General features: G+C 37.9%; 1 protein-coding gene across 1 annotated transcript; it reads right to left on the minus strand.

Annotated features, from left to right (window-relative positions):
* Window positions 1–456: 456 nt before the first annotated feature.
* LOC127122932 (uncharacterized) lies at window positions 457–2178 on the minus strand. Its single transcript, XM_051053204.1, has 3 exons — window positions 1765–2178; window positions 1152–1599; window positions 457–959 (listed from the first exon to the last, which is right to left on the minus strand). Exons 1-3 carry the CDS (start codon window positions 2176–2178, stop codon window positions 457–459), a joined length of 1365 nt encoding a protein of 454 aa, XP_050909161.1.
* Window positions 2179–25322: the final 23144 nt, after the last annotated feature.

Raw genomic sequence — 25322 nt, forward strand, 5'->3', positions numbered from 1 at the left:
ACTATCATATGTCGTCACCTGATCCATAACATCTATAGTATGACTAGTACAAATATCATCCTTGTACCTCATGGTGTTTCGAATATCAATTTTCAATTCCTCATCATAAACCTTCAACGTCATTGTTCCTTCTTCTATGTTTATCAAGCACCGTCCAGTCTCCAAAAAGGGTCTCCCCAGAATAAGAGGGATCTCTTCATCTTCCGGCATTTCAAGAATTACAAAATCCACCGGAAATACAAACTTATCAATTTTCACCAGAACATCTTCGACAATGCCATACGGTTTCTTGACCGAATGATCAGCGAATTGGAGTGTCATCCTGGTATCTTGCACATCCCCTATACCAAGCTTCTTGTAAATGGATAACGGTATGAGACTCACACTAGCTCCCAAATCAATAAGAGCTTTGTCGAACGACCTATCTCCAATAATACACGGGATAGTGGCAGCTCCTTAATCCTTCTTCTTTATCGGAATCTTCATACCCTGCAAAATAGCATTATAAGTTTCAGTTAGAATAATCGGGCTAGTGTCGGTGGTACGCCTCCTTGAAATGATGTCCTTCATGAACTTGGCATAAGTAGGCATTTGTTCATGTGCCTCTAACAAAGGAATGTTAATCTCCAGCTTCTTGAATAACTCAAAGAATGTTTCAAAGTTTTTCTCATGTTGTCCTTTTTTCTTGTTTCTAGTGGGGAAGGGAAGCTTAACAACTGGCTTGGGCTCAACGACTGTTTCCTTCACAACTGGTTTCGGTGCTACCACTTTTTCTCTAACAACTTCATTTTCTTTGATGTCAAGGTCCACTTCGATCAATTGGTCTTCCTCTTCATCCACTTCCTCGACAACTTCATCCGATTTACCATTTCTTGTTGTCACCGCGCTCACATTATTATGCTCTCTAGGATTTATCACCGTTGCACTAGGTAGAGCACCTTGTGCTTGAGAACTCGAAGCTAGTTACTGAGCGATTTGACCCATTTGGACTTCAAGATTCTTTATGGATAATGTGGTGTTTTTATGATTGTTATGGGTTTCTTCTTGAAATTAAACATTATGAGCTGCCATTCTTTCAATAGCAATTTCCCACTCATCTTTCTTAGGGCCATGTTGCTGCTGTTATTGTTGATATTGAGTTTGGTACTGACCATATTGAGGAGCGGTTCCTTTTTGGTCTTTCCATGAGAAGTTGGGATGATTCTCCCAACCAGGATTGTATGTGTTAGAATAAGGATTATTTTGCTTCAAAAATTTGATTTCCTCCACTTGTTGAGGAGTTTCAAAACAATAAACAGTTTGGTGCGGACCACTACAAATTTCACAGTAGACAGTAGGAACCGGTTGGACCTGCACCACTTGTTGGGTACCTATATTCATCGCCTTCAGCTTCTTATCAACTTCAGCAGCTATAGTATCTTCAATACATATTTTATTAGTTTCTGGCTTTAAATCTATAACCCCTTCTGGTTTACTTTGATACCCATCGTACAACTCCTTGTGTTCATTAGCAGCACTAGCTTCAATGATCTTCTTGATTCCGGTGGTTGTTGAAAAATTTGTGGAACCACCGACTGCAGTATCAATTAGCTGTTTGGTCTTTATTTTGAGACCATTCACAAACATCTGCATCTGTTCAATTGCATCCATATTATGAGTTGGGCAAGCCACTAGGACTCTCTTGAATCTCTTGTAGGCGTCTCCCAAAGTTTCCCCATCCTTCTGCTTAAAATTTAGAATTTCATACCTCTTTCGCATAAATACCGATGCTAGAAAATACTCATTCAGGAAGGGTTTTTCCATTTCTTCCCAAGATGTGATGCTACCGGCAGGTAAAGAATAAAACCACTCTTCAACTTCTTCCGCTAAGGTAAACGGGAACATTCTCAATTTCTTAGCTTCTTCAGTGTGACCATCAATTTTCAGAGTGTTGCTCATGGTCAGAAACCTCTGCAAATGCTTGTTTTCATATTCATTCACTTTTCCAGTAACATGCTTCCTTTCAAGTTGATTAATGGTACTTAGGTGCAGCTGGAAATTAGCCACGTTCACTGGTTGGTTGACAATAGTTAATCTGTCGGTTTGTGCATTTGCACCTCCGTAGTCTCCCAACAGTCTTTCTGGTTTGTGCATTTGCACCTGAATCTGAACCTGAATGGATGGAAAGTTGTTCTTCATCTTATTCCAATCTGGCTAATCGAGCTTGTCTGAGTCTTGCCCGCAAGGTTCTCTCGATTTCTGCGTCAAAAGCAAAATCAGCTGAGGCCTTACCTCGCATACAAATATCAGACACATATCAGTTCATATAATCGAAATAAAATATTCAAAATAAAGGAAAATCAATTATAGTTGCAGAGCAACAAAATTTCAATTGAGATAATTTTCAACTTATATTGGGCAATCCCTGGCAACGGTGCCAAAAACATGATCGAGAAAATAGCAAACGTACTATTTTGCCGATGTAGTAATCAGAGGGATGTTTCCCAAAGATCGATCTCGAGGATTAAGCAACAATGTATGTGTAAACAATCACTCAATTGAACAAAAGTACTAGTTGGGTTTTGTAAAATTCACCGTAAGGGAAAATAAAACCAAATAAATGTTTTCACAGATTATAATAATATGCCAAGGGTGGTGTGTGAAAATCTCCTGTAATGACCCTTGAGTGTATATCTCCTTAATAATGAGAATTGTTACAATTACCGGAACTTAAGATTGTTTCCCGCTAAGACCTCGGAGGGAAACCGTTGGTATTCAATCTAACCTCTAAGTTCTTAGGTGATTATGATGAAACCAAGTCATTTTAGTTTAACAAGAATAACTCGGTAGCCATAGGGTATCCCTAGTCCTAGGTGATATCTACTATGGTTTCACTGTTTAAAAACCTTAACAATTGCAATCCTACTAATTGTTAACCATACATCAATCTTAATTTTTCTGATAAAGAAAGTATTACACAAATCACACAGTTAAATTGATAACAAATAACATATATTAAGGAAATTATAACATCAAAGTCATTACATGATCAATTCAGGGACCCCCCCCCCCCCCCCTGACATTGGGGGGTTTAGCCTTTCATATTATTCAAATAAGATACAAGATAAAATTGAGACATTACAAAAAGTTCATAATTTCGTTGATCTTCAATCGTGTCCGCTCTTGAAGGATCTCTATTCTTCGTCGCTTTCCACCGCTTCAATCTTTATCGTCTCTAATTTTTTATCGTGCAAAATTCCCTTTCTCCATATTCAAATCTCCCCTAAATAGTTCCTGATGACAATTTTTATCTAGCAAAAGTCCAGAATGCCCTCCGAGATAAGTCGTGCCAAAAACAGCAAAAAACTGGAGAATCAAGTTTCCAAGCCAACACTGGTCGTGTCAGGCAACACGACAGGCCGTGTCAGGCAACACGACAGGCGGTGTTGGGCTTCTAGTGTGGAAGGCTTGACACGCCCCTTCAGGGAGGATGACATGGGTCGTGTCAGCTAACACGGGCACCCGTGTCAGCTCCTGTTTTCCTCTTCCAAGTGGCCTCACCTGACACGGCCCGTGTTGGGCAACACGGGTGGTCGTGTCAAGGCTACTGTATTGCCCAATTTTCATCTCCCGACGGGCCCAGAACATCCAATTTACTTGTCTATCCCTCTAGTACTCTTGCTTACACCTGAAACCAATAGAACTACTGCAAAGGGACATAAAATGGATGATAATGATGCATATAACATGTAATCAACAACTGGAAACAACAATGCAAAACATCTAAATTACTAAACAAAACAATAAAATAAGTAGACTAATATGTTACCGACTTCGTACAAAGGTGATGAATGAGTGTCAGAAAACAAGTAGAACTGGAGACGGATCAATAGGCCAACTCCTGTGTTTGTTGTTGAAGAAATCAAGGATGATAAGACATGGTATTATGATATCAAATGTTTCCTCTAAAGTCATATTTACCCGCTTGGGGTATCTTTGAAATATAAGAAGACTTTGAGAAGATTAGTTGGCAACTTCTACCTGAATGATGATGTGCTTTACAAGAGAAACTTCAATATGGTTTTGCTCATATGCGTGGATTGACACGAAGCAGACATGTTGTTGACAGAAGTCCATGAAGGTTCCTTTGGTACTCATTCCAATGGATATTCTATGGCAAAGAAGATGTTGAGAGCATGTTATTATTGGCTGGCAATATAATCTAACTGTTGCAAGTTTGTGAAGAAATTCCATAAGTGTCAAATTTATGCGGATAAAATTCATGTTCCTCCGAAACTTTTGAATGTCATTTCCTATCCATGGCCCTTCTCCATGTGGGGAATTGATATGATTGGCATGATTGATCCCAAAGCTTCAAACCGACATCGTTTCATTCTGGTGGCTATTGATTACTTCACAAACTGGTTGAAGCGGCATCGTATGCAAATATGCCAAGTAAGATCATTACTGATAATGGATCGAACTTGAATAACAAGACGATATAATATCTTTGCAAAGACTTCAAAATTGCACATCACAGTTATTCTCCCTACTGACCCAAGATGAATGGGGTTGTTGAAGCTGCGAACAACAATATCAAGAAGATTATTTAGAAGATGGTTATGACGTACAAAGATTGGCATGAGATTCTCCCATTTGCTTTTCATGGGTACCGTACATTCGTCCGCACTTCAACAAGGGTAACTCCTTTCTCTCTTGTTTATGGCATGGAAAATATGCTCCCCTTAGAGGTTAAGATCCCATCATTGCGTGTGTTGATGGAATCCAAGTTGGCCGGAGCTGAATGGTGTCATACCAGATATGATCAGTTGAATTTGATTGAAGAGAAGAGATTGACTGCCATGTGTCATAGTCAATATATCATCAAAGAATAAAGAAAGATTTTGACAAAGAAGGTCAAGCCTCGTGTGTTTCGAGAAGGTGACCTCGTGCTCAAGAAGATCTTATCGTTCAAACTTGATTCTAGGGGAAAATGGACTCTTAATTATGAAGGCGTTTATGTTGTTAAGAGAGCCTTCTTAAGCGGTGCATTGATTCTTACAACTATGGATTATGAAGAGTTCACTCGTTCTGTGAATGCCAATGCAGTCAAGAAATACTTCGCCTAAAAAAAAGAACTGCTCGCTAAGTTGAAAACCCGAAAGGGCGACTTAGGAAAAAATGAACATCTCGGTGGATTGAAAACCCGAAAGGATGATCCAGGAAAAAGTTAGAGACCTAAAACAGAAGAGTCATCCCGGTAGATTGAGTACCCCACCTTGGGGAAATCTTGGCAAAAATTAGGGATTATGGCATGTAACTGCATTTGGCTAGATTTGGTCATTGAAGCAGCATTATCAGTCAGTTTGGTGGTTGCATAGCCATGGCAGTATCTCCCCTTTGTGAGTCGCTGCAGTCCGGTTGATATTTTTGGTACCTTGGAATTGGTTTATTTCTCAATCTCCAAGAAGAGTCTTGTGAATGTTGTTTTCCTCTTAAGGAATATTTGTTGTTTTCATCCTCGTGTGGAACATTATTTTTCCTGATGGATTTTTATTCCCCAATGAAGCCCCCACAAAGTTGATATTGATTGATAGAAACTCCAGTAAGTTGTCCGGTTCGCCACTCAGAGTTTTATCTCTTGTTGTGATGTGGATTCCCCGCGGAGTTTCCTCTTCTGATGAAACATCTCCCAGTTCAGGAAATATTTGATTCTGAGCAGTTTTGATGTAGCAGCCCCCTGTAGGGTTGTCTCCCATTTGATATGGTGTTGACCTAAAATTCTCCGCAGCGTTGACTTGTGGCTTTGAAGTATATATATATATATATATATATATATATATATATATATATATATATATATATATATATATATATATATATAATATATATATATATATATATATATATATATATATATATATATATATATATATATATATATATCCCCCATCTTGAGATGTGGATCCTCAGCAGATCTCTATTATCCTCAGCATTTTGGTCGATGCTCTAAGCAGTGCTTTCGGTCCCCGACAGAGTTTCCAAGCTGTATTTTCTCATCCCTGATAGAGTTTGAGCTTTAAGCAAGATCTTTGCTTATCCCCTAGCAATTATTTCCTCCTCTTTTAAGAGTAGAGCTTTGGAAGTTGGATTTGTTTTGATCCCCATTGATTTATATATATATATATATATATATATATATATATATATATATATATATATATATATATATATTCTTCATTTCCTCTGAGTGCTGAGTCTTAAGCAATTTTTGATCAGATCCATGTTCTCCATTTCTTCCCCAACCAAAGTTGGGCATTTATTATGGATTGTCGTATCCCCATTATTCCTTGAGTGCATGGTTGTGTGTTGTTACCAGGGAATTGAATATTTGAATATAGGATTTGTATCCTTGTTGATTTACTTTCCCTAGCAGGTTCTCTAGTTGGTGTTCCCATCTTGTTGAGATTAGTCGAGTACCTAGTTATGATGATTGGATCTTCATGTTTGTATCATTTGTTCTCGTTTGTCAGCATAATCATATACATATTCATGATTATACACACATAAATATAGAATCAGATATTTCATTGTGCATTTTTACACATTGGCCCAATTTTTCTGATCCCTTGCTTTGTTGATATCATTTCCCCATGCAGATTTGGTGTGTATGTCCTTCTTCAATGTAGAGTGTTATCCCCTTATGCAAAAAGAGCTTATCCTTTGTTCTTCCCCATTAATTTATTTCCTCATGGATGATTATTATTTATGTTTCCTTCCTAGTTCATTCTCTAGATGGAACCACTCCCATTGAGTTATATCCCCATTGGGTTGAGTCTTGTTTGACCGTTTATTTCTAGTTCTTACCTAGATATATCTTTTGGTCCCCCAAGAGTTTATTACCCAATAACTGGTAATATCCTTCTTGATGTTGAGTACTTTACATGTGTTAATTTACCCAGTAATCGGTAAAAGGTAATTTACTTCTTTGATTTTTCCAGCGAATTCGTTTTCGTTTCCTCAGCGAGTTTATCCTTGATATGTTCACCTTAACCGGTGACATATATTCTCTCTTTGGTCTTCTGCCCAGTATCCGGTAGTTGTAAATCCTATTCCTTTTTGGTGGTTTATGCTTGATAGGTTCATCTTAGTCGGTGATGGATATTCTTCCTTCTGAGTTTATCCTTGATATGTTCACCTTAACGGTGACAAATATCCTCTCTTTGGTCTTCTTCCTAGTGACTGGTAGATGTAAATCCTATTTCTTTGTGAGTATATCCTTGATATGTTTACCTTAACCAAAAACGAATATTCTCCCCAGCAAGTCTATCCTTGATATGTTCATCTTCACCGGTGACAGATATTCTTCCTCTGGTCTTCTGCCCAGTAACTAGTATATGTAAATCCTATTTCTTCATAAGTTTATCCTTGATATGTTTACCTTAACCGGTAACATATATGCTCCCCAGCAAGTCTATCCTCTATATGTTTACCTTAACCGGTAACGGATATTCTTTCTTTGGTCTTCTGCCCAGCAACTGGTAGATATAAATCCTATTGTTTTTGTGGTTGATCACCTTTGTTAAGCTTCCTTAACTGGTAGTTGGTGATTCTCCCCGACAGTCTATCCTTCACATGTTTACCCTAACCGTTAACAGATATTCTTCCTTCAGTCTTATATCCCCACAGTTAGTCGTAAATCATATTTCTTCATTTTTCCCCAACTGGTTACTCTTAGCCAGTAACCGGTAATGGATATTCCTCATTTTTCTCAGCGATTCATCCTTGATATGTTTACCTTAACAGGTAACCGATGTCCCTCTTCCCGAGTGTATTATCTTCCTACCCAGTAATAGGTGATAAATAATATATCTCTTTTACTCCTGTGTTGAAGTTTTTCTTCTTCAGTCGAGTCTGGATTCATATTTCTTTATGAAATTGATTTTTCTTTTGTGCGTTTGGGTACTTCAGCTTCATTCTGATTTACACCTTTCCCCAATTTGTTTCTTGTTGTGTTCGTTTTATCTTGATACATGCAGATTCTTTTTCCCTAGTCTAAGTCTTCATGTTGATTTATTTTCATGGAAACCCCCCGTGTCTCCAACAGTTTCTAAATCGTAGCCTGGCCTACGCATAGCTTTTATCCCCATAATCTTTGTCTCCTCAGTGATTTTTCGTTATGGAATGATTTGTGCTTTTGTGGACTTTTAGTCTCTCCCAGATTCTTTTTCCTTTAAGGCAATTTTTCCCACAAAGATTATTTTTTGCATTCATATCATATGCATCATGAGGTATCTTAGGGACCATAATTTATTTCTTGATGTTGTTATTTAAGTCCATTATACCATGTTGATATGAAGATTTAAAACCTTCACATCTCTGGAAAGAATGGCCGTAAATAAGGGCAACTGTTGTAGCGGTAAATTCATGACCATTAAGCTATGGATAAACTTAACGTCAATAAAGCAAGAGTCGCCGCCGCGCTTTTATTGCTTCCAAAGGAAAAGGGAAAAGTAAGAACAAAACCCAAAGATAAGAAGTTTTCAAATTAAAACTAATAAAATGCCATAGATTACAGGTAAGGGGTTGGTTACATACAGGGAAGGTGTTAACACCCAAAGTATCCTAGGTACTCCTAGGGAGCCCTTTTTTATGTGCGTATGTGTTTTTGGTATAAAATATGTTTGAGAAAAATATACTGTGGGGATGAGAAAAGAATTCATTGATTATTTTTTTGTTTCACAAGACCTTCGAACTTGTGCCTACGTACCAACATAAAAATGAGGGATCAAACCTCGTAGTTCGTGGTAACAATTTCAAAATGAGTGGATTGCTTTTAATCAAAATTTAAATGTAGAAGAGGCACAAATGTCCCAAAAGTTTGAATGAGCGTTAGTTCTTTTTGTCCTTTTTTGAAATTTTAAGTCAATATTGTTAAGTTCATTTACAAATTTGATTAAGAAAACAGTTTTAAAATGCAATGGGATAAGCCCAAATTTTCTTATTTGAAAAAAGGTCTAAGTTTTGATATTACAAGCAAATAAGGTTTTTGAAAAGGGGAAGAGATTTTTAATTTTAAGAAGTGGGAGGAGATGAAGAGACTAATCCTAAGCATAAAATTAAAAGTTAAGAGTTGAAAAGATCTGACCAATGGGATGTAATCCAACAGACAAGAATGACACGTAAAAAACCCACATTCCCTTTGGACTCTGAATCAAGAAAATATCCACAAGCAATTAGCAATATGAAGATCAAGGCATCAAATAAAGATATCCACATCCAAGCAAGTAATTCCATAACTAACAGTCTTCTTTGTCTTCTTATGTATTAGACGAAATACTCCTTGATTAACTCAGAATAAAGCATTAGACACATAATCAAAATAACAGTTGTATCAAGACCATGTAGTAGATGAATTCGAGTGAATTCCAATACTTGCATCAGATGAAAGCTCAAATCACAATACTTTGTCTCAGAAATGTTAGCATTGGGCAAGTCCTTTTGCATATGGAATGTTGCCTAATCCTAACTCCAAAAGTTCAGATCAAACCCAACAGTCCACACAAATATTTTTTAGGTTTTTTTTGTTGTTTATTAGGTATATTAAGGTCCTAATACCATAAATACAAACAAAAGAATACAAGAAAATATATACAATCATAATATATGGCTCAAATGAGCAAAGTGAAAATAGCATAAACATAAACAAGTTAAATGATATGAAAATGTTAATGAGTGGTAAATGACTTGAAATTAAATTACATAAAGTAAATGACTTGAAAGTAAATCAAAGTTAATAGTAGTTAGTGTTGGTCAAAGATAATTGGATGTTAGTGGAGTTTTGCTTTTCAATTAATTAAGTCATTCTTTGGAGAACACTCAACCATCTATTCACAAGCATGGATCCTTGAACCAAGACATCTTCCAAATGAAGGAAAAAAGGCCAAGTTTCCACAAAATACCATGAAAGATGGGAGACTTACAATCTCACTTACTAGAATGTTATGCCTTTAGGGTCAAATTTAGCTCTATGTTAAGCAATCGTAATTGGACTTATGTAGAAGTCACAACTATCTGAGGTCAGGCAATAAAAATTTAGGTGCTAATGCATGTTAGAGATTTGGTATAATGAACCAAACTCCTAAAACATACCACACACTAAAAGAAAAAAGATCAAAGGAGAGACCTATCTCATCCATACTTGTATTGGTTCATCTAACACAAGGTTATTGATGAACCAATTAGCCTTAGGATCTTGAAATTTTATTGGTCAATAAAAGGTATGGGAAAGAATGGGATTGAAGATGAAAAGGGAGGGGAGATAAGAGAAATACAAATTGGTCATGCGAGGAATTTTATCAAATTAAAATCATTCATTCATTTTGGGAGATGAAATGTACATTTCATCAATCCCCTAAATCCAATGATTTTAACTCAATAAAAGTCAAATCAACCTTGACCAAGGCCGAAACACATTGTCAAACATCACAAGTCAATAAAAATGGCTCAACATATTTTTTGCATAATTAATCAATTAAAAATCAAACTAAAAATGCATTTAAATTCAATTTAATTTGGCCAAAACCTAAAACCTCTTCAAAACATCAAATAAATGGCCAAGATATTTATCCTAGGTCAATGAAGGTCAAAGGACCTTAGACAACAAATTTCATGATTTTTGAAAAGTCAAAAGTATTTTTAAACAATTCAAAATATTCACAAAAACAATTAATTCATGAAAAATATCAAAATTAATCCAAAAAATAATTTTAATACAGAAAATGAAAAAGGAAAATATTAAAAGATTTTTGGTGAAAGTCCCATATATTTTGGATTAAAAATGAAATTAATATGAATTAATCAAAATAAATGGATTAAATGAAAAATCAGAAAATATGAAAAAACAAGGGCCATCAGATCTCCCTCATGAATTTAGGTGGCAGATCTGATGGGCACGCGTGTGTCATCCATGGTACACCCTAGTCAACATGTCATAACATTGGTAATTAAAACCAAAGGCCGTGATTAAAACAATTTAAACAGATCTGATGGTTGAGAGGCATGACAACACACCACCGGAGCTAGGGCTCCGGTCTTCTTCTTTGGTGGACCTCACCGGACTGGTTCACCATCAACCATCACTAAAATAAAAAATAAGGACATGGATTCAAAGAAAAAATGCTCAGGAGCTCGAATCTGGACTCAATTTTCTCCAATTGCAAGTATATAGAAAGATACAGGGATTTGAATTTTGAGGGTCATGAAATGAGTTGCTTCGATTTGACCTCAAAGAAACTCAATCTTGTTGCCTACATTAGTAGGACTTCAGACAACCAAAAATCAAAAAGAATGGTGAAGAATTTAGAGAGAACCGAAGAGATGAAGTTTCTGAAAAATCACCTTCGAGTTGCTTCGAACTCACTTGATCTTGATCTGGGCTTGCTTGCTTTCTCTTCCTCTTGCTTGCAGAAACCAATTGAGATGAAAAGGGAGGTGAATTTCTGGAGTTTGAACTTCCAAACAGACAATGAATTTCAAGCTCAATTTCAAAAGAAATCTTCATAAATTCTATGGAATGGAGGGTTTGGATTGGTCTGGAAAAGCTCGAGCAAGGTATTCATGAAGTTCTGATCTCATTGATCTTGTATTTATAGCCAATGTAATTGATTTCCATACACTTTCTTTCAAATGTTCAAAAATAGCAACTTTCTTGATGAGCTAGCATGGGCGTGCAAAAAGCCTAAACAATCATTTGCAAAGGTCTAAAATCGTGCATAGGTCATGCTGAAAGTGTTTCATTAAGCCATGCAAAGTTGGAATGAGTTTGATCATGAAATTCTTCCAAATGGTACCACACATTGCACCCATGCCTAAGTCCTTCAATTTTCATCCAAATGAGATGATCTTGGACTTTTTGGAAAGGTGAGATCAATGGGAACAACTTTCATGTTGAACACTTCTCCATTTGAAGCTTGGATCATGAAGAAGTTTGAGGTGGAAGTTTGAAAAATCAAACATATTTGAAAATTTTCTAAGTACCAAGTCAAATGTTCACTTCTTCCACCTTGAATAACATTTTCTATGGACTTCAAATAGAAAACTTTCCTTCATCAAAGTTATATATCTTTCAAACCTATTAAATTTGGTCACCAATTTGACCTCATTTGGATTTGGCATGAAGGCGTTATGCATTTTAGAAGTTGAGGAAAATCACTTGTTCAATGGTAATGGCCCAAAATGACCTATAATGTTTCCTCTTGGCACATGCATTTTCCAGTTGGATTTGAACTTCCTACAAACATCAAAGTTGAATTATACATATTTAATTTGATCATGGAATTTGAATGGCTTTCATCTCATAAAAAATGAGCACGTTATAGTCTTGGGAAGTTGACTTCTTAACTAGGGTTTAGACAAAATGACCTATATTCTTTCACCATAAAAAATGACTTTACAAGAAAAAGTATCTCTTGAATTCAACATGAAAGTTGTTTGTAATGTCATTTTGAGTAACTTTTCTCTTGGAATCATTTTCATATGACAAACATTGTAGGACATAAGATCCGTGGAACCCTAGTTTTGACCAGTTGACTTTCTCTAGTCAACCACCATGAACCATCTTGCTAGCTTGATATTCTCTTGAAGTTTTGGACTCATGAAGGATCATATATGTGTAGGTTGATGTAATATGAAGTATAACTTGAAATATTTTATCAAATGGTGAAGAAACTTGCTGAGGAAGTCACACAAGATACCTAGATGAATTAAGGCTTCCAAGGCAAACAAGCTTCCAACTCTTGATGAATTCTTGATTAAAACGATATGTAAAGACCATGGGGATCCATATATGAATTATATAGTAATTATGAACATTATCTTGATTAGTCTCCTTGCATTGAGGGTCTCTAACCCTAGATATGATCCTGATGGAGCATGGGTGATTACACACACTACCTGTAGCGGTGTATTCGTCACTTTATGATTTATTGATTAAATAAAAAGCAAAGCATACAAATAAATCGAGTCGCCACCGCACTTTTATTTATCCAAAGGAATGGCTAAAAAGCGAACAAAAGCCTAAGAAGTTTTACACATAGAAAACTAATGAAAAGATCAGAGAATCTGGGTAAGGCGTAAATTACGCAATGGGAAGGTGTTAGGCACCCAAAATGTCCTAGGTACTCCGAGGGAGCCCTTTTCACACTTGTTGTACGAAATGTTTATTTGTTATGAAATATTTATTGTGCAAACATGGATGGAAAAGATGAGAAAAGAAATATACAAGTTATTATTTTTGTGTTTGAACAGATGAACCCGTTGCCTAGGTACCTTTCCATGGAAGGTAAGGATCAAAACGCCGTAGTTCGGCTAAAAGATTTCCAAAATATGAGTGGGTTCATTTTAAAACAAAAGCCCTAAGGTCTTTCGTTATCCACGGGAGAAAACTCAACCTTATACAAATAACGAGTCCACCACGTGAGAAAAGCTTCAACTTGCTAGTGAGGGGTTAACCCTATAATAAGCAAGGAAGTCTTACAATTCAATCACTAAGGACAAAAAGGTGAGATTAACATCAACCAACTAGGATAAATCAAACCTATGGCTAATGTATGAAAACTTATCAAGAATGGACAAAGCCACAAAACAATTGAATGAGTTGGATTAACCAATTAGAGTTTATTCACAAAAGATGGTCAAAGTATGATTAGAATTCAATTCAAAGAAGTATTATGAAATGGAGTTTGAAAAAACAAAGGCCTACAGCCTAGGTTTCTGATTTGAAAAGAGATGAGAATGTTTGCACAATGTTTTTCAGGTTTTGGATTAACATGCACATGGAGGTTTAAAGAATAAAAGGTGGGAGGGTGAGGGAGTGTAAAACTTCTTAGATGTTCACCTCTTGAAATCATATGTAGATGATTCAAGTGATTCCTTTGGAATAAGGCAACAATGCAAATAAGCAAATGAGCAAAGCAAAGTGGATACCGGATGCCAATCAATGGACTTACACCAATCTCCTAAAACAAAATCATGATACCGGATGCCAATCAATGGACTTATACCAATCTCACAAACAAACACGGATACCGGATACCAATCAATGGATTTACACCAATCTCCTAAAACAAAACAATGATATCAGATGCCAATCAATGGACTTATACTAGTCTCACAAACTAAAGTGGATACCAGATACCAATCAATGGATTTACACCAATCTCCTAAAACAAAACAATGATACCAGATGCCAATCAATGGACTTATACTAGTCTCACAAACAAAGGTGGATACCGGATACCAATCAATGGAATTACACCAATCTCTTAAAACAAAATAATGATACCAGATGCCAATCAATGGACTTATACTAGTCTCACAAAACAAACATGGATACCAGATACCAATCAATGGATTTACACCAATCTCCCAAAACAAAACAATGATACCAGATGCCAATCAATGGACTTATACTAGTCTCACACAACAAACATGGATACTGGATACCAATCAATGGATTTACAAATCAATTAAAAAAACAAATGATACCAGATGCCAATCAATGGACTTATACTAGTCTCACACCATATCATAGGAACAACTGCCAAGTAATGGACTTATGCTTGTCTCCTCCATGGACAAAGCTTGCTACAAAGCAAAGTTTATGAAATGATATACAAATGATGATGATAAATGCACAAAGGCACACTCAAGCAGATATGCACAGATGAATCAAGTAATCAGACAAACAAGTCAATTAGCACACACTATATACAAGCAATTAGGCTCAAGCAAGGTTAGACTTTACAGTCAACTGGAATGGGGTATTTTGTGCTCTTAACCCTAACATTGAGAGTTAGGGTCAAGCAGATGAAATGGAGATGAGGGGTGTGCCTCATAGCTCTTATCCCTGGCCTGGGAGAGCTTTAAACAATAGAATGTGTGGGAGTTTAGAAAGTTGGAACTCTTCTCCACAAATGATTTGACTCTATAAGATCTTGGGTTAATATCCACAATGCATCAACATGTTATGTGAGCAAAGGGATGACACACTGACTAGTAGGAGATGGGCTACACATCTCTTTTATCTACCAATTGCCTCATAAGAGGACTTTTCCTGCTTGGCACAAAGAGTAAACAATCACAAGCATTGCCTCTTAAGGAGGACTTCAGACAGGTGCCTGCCCCCATAACAGGACAGGTCTTCCAGACTACATGAAGAAGAGAGGTTATACCTAAGTGGTTAAGCAACCAAGCAAAAGCAAGTTCACAATGAAATTAAGCAACTAATGTACCTGTGGAAACATCAAACAAATTAGTACAACTATACAAACAAACAACCAACAGTTAATATCAACAGTCAAACCCAATAAGCAAAGGCATAAGCCACAAGTCAAGCTCAAATGAGTTAACAACCCTACAAAACACACAATGTTAGTATCCAAAAGCAAAAATTAAATGCTCAAATGATGGAGCATCACGAACCATATAACTTGGATGTTCAACCTGAAATCAAAGCTCAAACATGAGAGGCAAACCACTAGGTCAAAGCCTAGGGTCAAAGATAGGGAAAAAATTCAAAACAGAAGCTGAAAATTAACATGAATCAACTTCAATCAATCAAGAACACAATCCAAAAAGTCTCACATCAATATCAATTACCAAAAGCATTTCATGATCAATTGAAGTTCAAGACTATTTTAAAGCACAAATGTGACCAACCAGAACGAAAAATCTCAATCAAATCAGAAATCAATCAAATAATTCCCAGAAAATTCATGCTTAATCACAACATCCATAATATGCATCATGCAAAAAATCAGAACAATTGGAAATCATTTGATATGGAAATCACATCACATAAGATGAACAAGCAAAGGTGTGACACAAATTGTCACACCTACATTAACATGATCATAAAACAACAACCACAAATGGTAAAAATACCCAATCAACACCAAAATGTCAAGCCAAAAGTCTAGTTTCATCATGCAAATTTTCAGATCCATTGGATAAACACTCAGCATTTCACAAATGATATGGCAAGGCAATGTACAAAAAGCATACATGTTCACAAACCCTAGGGCAAAAGATTTTCCATCCCAGCACATATTAGGGAAAAATAACTGAAAAATAATAGATAGAAAATGTGACATCATGCAAAAAATCACATATTTTTTGGATCATTTTTCAATTTAATATGAATTTATGAAGATGAAGAAAAATTAAAAAAAAGCATATGAAGCATGTACATGAAAGAGGAGGAAAAGAAAATAATGAAGCATGGCATTTGAATATTGTCACAAGCTGGAATCGAAGTCAAGCGCGTTTTGAAATGAATTAGGCGCTAAGCATGAAACGCCGCGTTTCACTTAAACGCTGGCTGAGTCAACGCTAGTCAACATGCAGTAGCCAATGAGAACGCACGCATGGGAAATGCATCAGCCAATCAAAAACGAGTTTCTCACAAACACATGCAAAACGCGGGGAAAGGATTTTTGAAGATCAAACACAATTCTGGAAATGAAACTCATCAATCTTCATCATGTTCATCATGAACAGTACCATGCTCAAGAACAAAAGTTCACAGAAATTAAAATCAAACATATCATGGCGTAGATCTTGCAACATACAACACGAATCCATGCATGGTTTAACCTAATTCTAACTATCAAGAGCAAATCGAAGCAATCAAGTTTCACATGTGAATCTTCAAATCAGCATAACTAACTCAATTTGGCATGGAATTTAATGATTCAAAGCTCAGTTTACTCAGCAATGCAAGATCTATAATAATAGCATAATGAATTTAAGAATCAAAGAGCTCGATTCAATGACCTCTTGAAGAAACAGAACTGGAATTGGTGGATCCAAGGCCTTGCAATGCTCCAGACTTCTTCTACAATGCTTGTATGATTCATTGGATGAAGAATTGAGGTTCAGATGTGCACGATCTCTCCAAAATCAGATTTCACCATTGATGCATCAAAGCTTCAAGCTGCTTCAAACAAGCATTGTTTTCTTCGATTCTACATGCAAACCTACTCAAGAACTCTTCCAGATGATGAATTGATCAAGGAAAGTGGAGTGTGTTTGAAGAATTGGAGAAAAAATTTTGAGAGAAAAAAAGTTTGAGAAATTTCTAGATCTGAAAAATATGAATGTTGTTAGCTGAAAACAGTTAGGCTTAGGCTTATATATGCAATGCTAATCCAGTTCTTAATCATGTTTAAGCCAATGCAAATGTAATTAACAAAAATGAGGTGTTTGTGCAAATTAGCAATTTCACCCTATGCATGAAAATGCATGGTGAACAGTGCACGAAATCACTTTAGTTTCACTTAAAAAATCATTTTGGAGCTATTGGCAATGTTAGAATGTTCAAATAATTGGCCAATTTTAAACTTCAAAAATTCCCTCCAAAAATCAAGTGAATTGGCACATGTTCATATGATGACAATTGATGAAATGCAATGCATGATTTGGTAAGTATAGGTCAAGAGAAGAATGTACAAAAAAGAGCCACTTGAATTGGAGCTATGGTTGAGAAGTTATGCACATTTGAATCTCAATGCACACTTTGCCATGTTTTGATCATATCTGCTTAACCACACATGAGAAATTGATGATCTTGGACTTTTTGGAAATGGGAGAGAAAGATCTACAACATTCATGTTCAAAACAATTTCATTTGAAGCTTTATTGATGATGTAATTTGAAGTTGAAGTTAGGTTAAAACCTTTCCATTTTTGGCAATTTTGAATTATAGGTCACTTTCTATTTTTGGAAAGTTTTGACCTGACTTTATTTTCTTCAATGTTGATGTTTGAAATGTCAAATGAGACTTGTCTGAACATGAATGAAGTATTTCTAATCACTTCCCACCTCTAAATCCACTGTTGACTTGGCAGTTGACTTTCTAGGCCTCCAATTGACCTGGCAATGTTCTGATGAAGTTCAAGCCTCTACCATTTGGGATTTTGATTCAAAATGACATCATAGTTCATATGAACTCTTGATAATGATTGTGGGGTCCAAATTCTCAAGAATGGCCACCATCTATTGCTCAATGACTGCCTTTGACTGCTTTGACTGTTGATTGCTTCATCTGCAAGACAAGGGTTAGATGACATATTTTTGTACTTTTGGCTAGTGATAAAAAGAAATGCAATGAAATACAAATGCAAAACATGCTTGGTGATCAAGAACCACTCTCAAAGAATAACCCACCCACAGGGAAGGAGGCAAGGTGCACTATGATCCTTGAGGCAATGATATTGTATGATATGATGCCATGAGGGATCTTAGGGACAAAATTGGGGTCTTACAGATGCCCCTATTTAAGGTCATTCTACCTGGAGAAGTGAAGTTTAGAAATCTTCAGCTCGACGCGGTTGAATGGGCTTAAATAACAGTAATGAGACAAATTTTGGTCCCTAAGAGACCTCATGATGCAGATGTATGCATGCAAAAAAAACAAAACTCTGTGGGGGAATATGGGTCCACAAAGAAGAAAAGACGATCCATCAGAGTAATGCACTCACCGGGAACAGAGACTCTAACATGACTCTCATGGGGATAAGAAAAAAAAGAATGCGTGAGCAGGACACGACTCTGAATTAGGGGAAACAAGAACTAGACACAGCGTGAGCAGGACACGACTGGACTGGAGACCTCACTGGGGAGTAAAGGACTCAAACTGGGGAAAAGAAGAATTCCAAAGGAAAACACATCCATTGGAAAGACTCAAGCTGACTCAAACTATCCACAAAGGATACCTCGGATGAAAATCCGGACTCGGACCAAGGAAAAGATTCACAAAGAACCTCCCTGTCAGGGAAAATTTGCATATATTGGGGAAAACGCCAATACAGCAAAAGGGTAAAAATCACAACGGAAACTCCACTGGGGAACGTCTAACAAAGAGACGCTCCTGGGGAAGCAAAGAATGAGGTGTTACCGGTATAAGGGTAACAAACTCAGGAAGAATGAATATCTAAGACCGATATAAGGGTGAGAGATATCAATCAACCAAACATCTGAGAAAGACCTGAAAAAGGTACATCTACTCAGGAAAATCTGACTCCACAGGGGACCAAGGTCATAATAGGGAGCAGAAAGGAAGGAACACCAGGGATACCGGTTACTGGGTATATAATAGGTGACCGACCAAAGCGTGAATTGGTATATATGCCAAAACACTCATCATCCGAAAGGAGGGCTTGAAAAAGCAAATCGACTTACAGGATGGACATTCGAATCCACAACGGGAAAATGAATCTTACTCAGCTGGGAAAAACAAACCCAAAGAGTGCATGAGATATAATATCCATTACCGTCAGAACGTGGATAGAATACTCGCATGAGATATATTATCTATTACCGTCAGAACGTAGACAATATAATCGCATGGAAGGAAACACCAGGGATACCGGTTACTGGGTATATAATAGGTGACCTACCGAAAACGTGAATTGGTATATATGCCAAGACACTCATCATCCTGAACACAAACTTGTTAAAGGACGGATATTCGATTCTACAAAGAATACGAATCTTACTCCGTTGGGGAAAATCAACAAAAGGATTCCAACCAAAGAGCGAAAGAGGTATATTATTCATTACCGTCAGAACGTGAATAATATACTCGAAAGGAAGACACCAGAGATACCGGTTACTGGGTATATAATAGGTGATCAACCAAAAAAAAAAGAGACGATCGATACCGCAACAACAGGGTAAACGAAAGATAACTCACAGGGGATAAATTGCAAGCATCCGACAATTATCCAAGAAACAAAGAATATTCGATTCCACAAAGGAATAACGAACCTTACTCGACCGGGGAAACACAACGGCTTCGACTGAAGAGTGCATGAGATATATTATCCATTACCGTCAGAACATGGATAACATACTCGCATGGAAGATTATCCACAACTGGTTACAGGGTTAATAAAGGATAAATCGACCGAAAAGAAAGGCATCGGGATACCAAAACTAGGTATATAAAGATGACCAATCAAAGGGAGCAACAATCATTACCAAGCAAAAGGGTAAATGAAAGAAGACCCGCTGGGGATGAATTGCATAAACAACAATTATCCACAAGGACTTGCTGGCGACTTCAAAGGGGATAAAATTGCAGGCAAACGGCAATTATCCAGAAGAAGATTTACTGGGGATACAATTGCTAGCAAACAGCAATTACCCAGAAGCAAGAAGGGAAAATCAACATCGAATATTGAATGAAGATAACCACAAAGAGTAACCATTATCGGTTAGGATGAACAACAAGGTTAACTCTGCAAAGGGGAGGAATTAGGGTTTACAACTACCGAATACGGGGTAGAAGACCAAAACTCAGGCTGGGGATAGGGTTGCTAGCATCCGGCAACTATCCACAAAAAGCACACACTCCGTTGGGAATAAAACCACAACAACATAGGATTTACAACTACCGAATACTGGGTAGAAGACCATAAAATCCACCATCAACCAGAACGAACCACAAAGGTTACATCTGCTAGGGGAAAAGAGATGGGGCTTACAACTACCAAATACTAGGTAGTAGCCAACAACTCTGATGAGGATAAAAAGATAGGGTTTACATCTACCGAATACTGGGTAGAAAACCAACAACGCCGCGTGGGAATGAAAGAATCATAATTCCGCACGGGAACAAAATAGGGTTTATAACAAACCACCAACTGCTGAAGAGCAGAAAAAGTAGGATTTACGACTACCGAATACTGGGTTGAAAACCAACGACTCTTGCTGAGGAATAAAAGGTATATAACCACAAATTCTGCCAAGAAGAGGGAACATAGGACTTACAACTACCGGTATGAGGGTAGAGGCCCAAAAGAAATTCCGCTTGGGATAAAAGAATTATTGCCGGTTACTGGGCAATTCATTCATTTATTCCACAGGGAAGCACAAGAAACAGTTGACAAATAGTCAATTCGGAATCCAACCGAAAAGACAGACCGAATCAAGACTCGTCCTATGAGGATATAACTCAATAGGAAGCTTCATCCCAATATATGTGTTGGGAGGAAATGGAAGAAACAGTCATCCACGAGGATATATCTCAGTCGGGAACTGCAGAAGGAAAGACAGACACTTTCTGCTTATGGGGCGGACTCTATATTGAGAGATTAAACACCCGACACCTGCTTGGGAAGATCCACTGTGAGAGATCTATATCACCCATAGAAGGAGACAACAAACAAGAGATATATGGCAAAAAATGCGACATGAATATCTGAATGTTTATGAGTATGCATGAATATGCGTGATTTAGGTTTGATGAATACTGACAAAACAGACATATCTAACACAAACAGGCCCAGGAATCAAACGCCCGGTACTACACTTCCAGAGGAAAACCCAGGAACCAACTGGAAAGCCAATCTGCTGGAGATCTACATGCTAAAAAGCAAAGATCTGCGGGAAGGCAAAATATCAGAGATATCACAAAGAAAATCACAAAATCTCTGAGTGATGGATCAGCAATCAACCCAACTGGGGTACAGAAAGTCACAACAGGCATGAACAACCACAAAGACAAATCTGTTGGGGAAATGAAGAAATCCCAAGATATATGCAGGGGGATTCTCAGTAACAACTGGGAAACAAGAGTTCACTGCACAGGCGAGAACTGCCACGAAAGCAACTTCCAAATAACTCCACTGGGGAACAACCCACAAAGGGAGAACAGATCATCCATGTAGATTCTAACTGCACAAGCAACTCTACTGGGAATAATGTCAGCCACTCCAACGGGGATAAACCCATTGAGGGAAAAGATAGGTCACACAAGTAGATTCTGCAACAAGCCACTCTACTGGGGATCATAAGCATCAGGAAATCAACCAAATCTCTGGATGATAGATCACCAACCGACCCTACTGGCGAAAACAAACTCCGGCGGGGATCCTGACTCTGTTGGGGACTCTGGGGGATAAAGGGAAATATCACTTATGCAATCCACCATACCACAAATCTACTGGCGTCACTGGGGAATCCACTAGGGGAATCCACCTGGTTTGAGGAGGAGAGCTAGGGATCAACCACCAAATGCTGAACCTTCCAAGAGAAACCCACAACTGCCGAGAAGGAAAATAAACACTGGTCTCCTGAAGGGATAAGAGGTAAAAACCTCAACAAGCACTTCGATGGGGAGATATAGCATCAAATGCAGCATATCATGTCAACAACCCTGGCGACAGTGCTGAGGAGAGAAGCAACAACTCCGCTGGCGACTGCACTAGGGAGAGTGATGGGGTACCGGGGTCTCAAACCACTTACTACCGAATCTTCCAAAGGAAAGCGCCCATGCTGAGGAGAAAAAACTGTTGGAGAAGAAAACAAAGTCTTCAACAAGCACTCTGCTTGAGGAACAAGATCTCAACAGAGGCTCTGCTTGGGGAACAACCCCAATAACAATCTGGAGAAAGAGGATACAACCATGCCAGGAATATGAACAAATGTCTTACCTGTTGGAAATCATGCCACCCTTGGGAGAGCACTGAGAAATTCTTAAGTATCCTTTCATCATTGTGAATGTTCACTTTGCTTAAAACAACAATTTTATGAAAAATTTATTTGTTTAAAACAATGACATTTTATCAATTAAAACATGCAAAACATTTGTTGAATTGAAACAAATAAGAGTGCAAATAATTGGATAAAAAGCTCAAATTGATTTGATGGAATGGTAGCCTGCAAATGGCAAGACTCCATAGATCTGTACAAATTTGAAATCAGTGATGTATATTGGAAGAGGGCTACATTGAACATAATGATCCTTTCTCTACCAATTTGAATCTCGATGTATGCGAAGCTTCAATCGACGACGAATCGAGAGTCTCTGATGAAAAGACAGCTGCGGAACAGAAAGTCTTATCAGGATGCAGTTACTTGCCAAATCCCTAATTTTTTGCCTAGATTGCCCCAGGGTGAGGTACTCAATCTAGCGGGATGCAAATATTCTTTTTTTTTCATGTCTCTAACTTTTGCCTGGATTACCCTTGCGGGTTCTCCACCGAGACGCTCATTTTTGCCTAAGCCGCCCTTTCGGGTTTTCAACTTAGCGAGCTATTCTGTTTTTCATTTGCATATACTCTTTTTTTTTAGGCAAAGTATTTCTTGACTGCATCTGAATTCACAGGACGAGTGAAATCCTCCCCATCCATTGTTGTAAGCATCAAAGCTCCGCCTGAAAAGGCTCTCTTGACAACATATGGACCTTCATAGTTTGGTGTCCACTTGCCCCTAGAATCGGGCGCGAAAGACAAGACTTTCTTGAGCACGAGGTCACCTTCTCGGAACACACGAGGCTTGACCTTCTTATCGAATGCTTTCTTCATTCTCTGCTGATATAACTGACCATGACACATGGCAGTCACCCGCTTCTCTTCAATCAAATTCAGTTGGTCATAACGACTCTGAATCCATTCAGCACCAGTCAACTAGGGTTTTGAGGGTATACTTTTTCTTTTATTTTTTTTGAATTTTTTTTTTTGATTTTTGATTTTTTGATTTTTTTTCATTTTTTTTTCACCCCCTCTTCTTTTTTTTGTTTTTTTTTACATTTGCAATGCCCCAGTTTGACTGTTTTGCTGATTCTCATGATACAGCTGAATGAGTTTCTTTTCGTGCTCAAGAAAAATGGGAAATCTCATCAGGAATCCCCTTCAACATCATCTTCCTCTGCCTCAAATACAAGGAATTCAAGATTGGGAGATGGCGTTGGATCATTATGTTCAATGGGTTTTAGAATCAACCTGCATAATGATTTTGGTTAATAAAAAACTTTAGAATTTAAACAAGCAAACCATTATGCAGATGAAAAGATTGCTTTTATTCTTGTTTTTTATGGGTTTTTTATGATCACTGATTTCATGCAAAAGCAAAAAGTGAAAACAAATGGAAAAACAAATGTTTAACAATGCATTAATTGAATGAAATATCATTGTATAAATGCTGCCAACAATGTCATCACTTCTCCTTTTGGCATGGGAGAAGGGTTTTGAACAAAGTGAACCATTACTCTGATCTATGAATGACTGTAGGAACATCTACAGCGACCCAATTGTGGCAGACACCACCAGGTATGATGAAGTTGCTCAAGTCCTCTGCATCCTCTTCCAAGATAGCAGCAGCTTCTTCAGCTTGATCAGCATGGATGAAACCTCCACTCTTGAACAAACCTTGCTCGTTAAAGACCCCAGAAGAATAGCCAATGCCAGCCCGGGATTTGTTGTCTTCAAGCTCAATCATCTTCCCTAAACCAGCAATTGCACCACATTCATTGGCCAGCTTCGCATCTCGATAGGAAGCAAACGAAGGAGACCTCTTCTCAATTGGCTCAGCAATAGACAAAGCTTGGAACGGCGTTCCAACTTCATCCTCAGCATCAATATATGAGAAAGAAGACAAGTGGCTAACCAGGAGAGCCTTTTCTCCCCCTACCACAACCAGTTTCTTATTCTTAACGAATTTCAGCTTCTAGTGTAGGGTGGATGTCACGGCGCCAGCCTCGTGAATCCATGGTCTACCAAGGAGACAACTATAAGATGGGTGGATATCCATAACCTGGAAGGTAACTTGGAAATCGCTTGGTCCAATCTTGATTGGGAGATCAACTTCCCCAATCACGGTCTTACGCGACCCATCAAAAGCCTTCACAACAACACCACTCTGCCTCATGGGAGGCCCCTGATATGACAATCTCGAAAGAGTGGTCTTTGGCAATACATTTAGGGATGACCCAGTGTCCACCAGCACGTTGGACATGGCATCAGTCTTGCAGTTCATGGAAATATATAGAGCCATGTTGTGGTCTCTTCCCTCCTCAAGAAGATCAGCGTCACAGAAACTCAAAGTGTTACAAGCAGTAATGTTTGCAACTATACTATCAAACTGTTCAATCGTGACATCATGATCAACATAGACCAGATCCAATACTTTCTGCAGAGCCTCCCTATGGGGTTCTGAATTCAGAAGCAAAGATAGCACGGAAATCTTGGACGGCGTTTGTAGAAGCTGGTCTACAACGTTGTACTCACTCTTCTTGATGAGCCTCAGCATCTCATCACATTCTTCATTCACAGTGCCACTCGGGCCAACAGAAGAAACAGGAGTCTTTTGTACAGAGGAGGGTTTGGCAACAGCAAGTGCCGGATTCTGAACATTCACTGCAGTCCTAGCTGGACACTCAGCAGAATCAGAAGCAACATCAGCTCTAGCCTGAAGCTTCGGTGCTGAAAACACACGACCACTACGGGTCAACCCGCTCACATCAACAATATTAACAACGGAAGTAGAAGGCAACGGCA

The sequence above is a fragment of the Lathyrus oleraceus genome, chromosome 2 (assembly GCF_024323335.1).
Source record: "Lathyrus oleraceus cultivar Zhongwan6 chromosome 2, CAAS_Psat_ZW6_1.0, whole genome shotgun sequence".
Classification (NCBI taxonomy): Eukaryota; Viridiplantae; Streptophyta; class Magnoliopsida; order Fabales; family Fabaceae; genus Lathyrus; species Lathyrus oleraceus.

Coding starts and splice junctions, on each gene's coding strand:
- LOC127122932 (XM_051053204.1), bottom strand. CDS start 2,178: ATGAAGAACAACTTTCCATCCATTCAGGTTCAGATTCAGGTGCAAATG. Junction 1,600..1,764: donor ATGAGTATTTTCTAGCATCG/GTATTTATGCGA, acceptor CTCAAAATAAAG/ACCAAACAGCTAATTGATAC. Junction 960..1,151: donor AGGAACCGCTCCTCAATATG/GTCAGTACCAAA, acceptor CTCAGTAACTAG/CTTCGAGTTCTCAAGCACAA.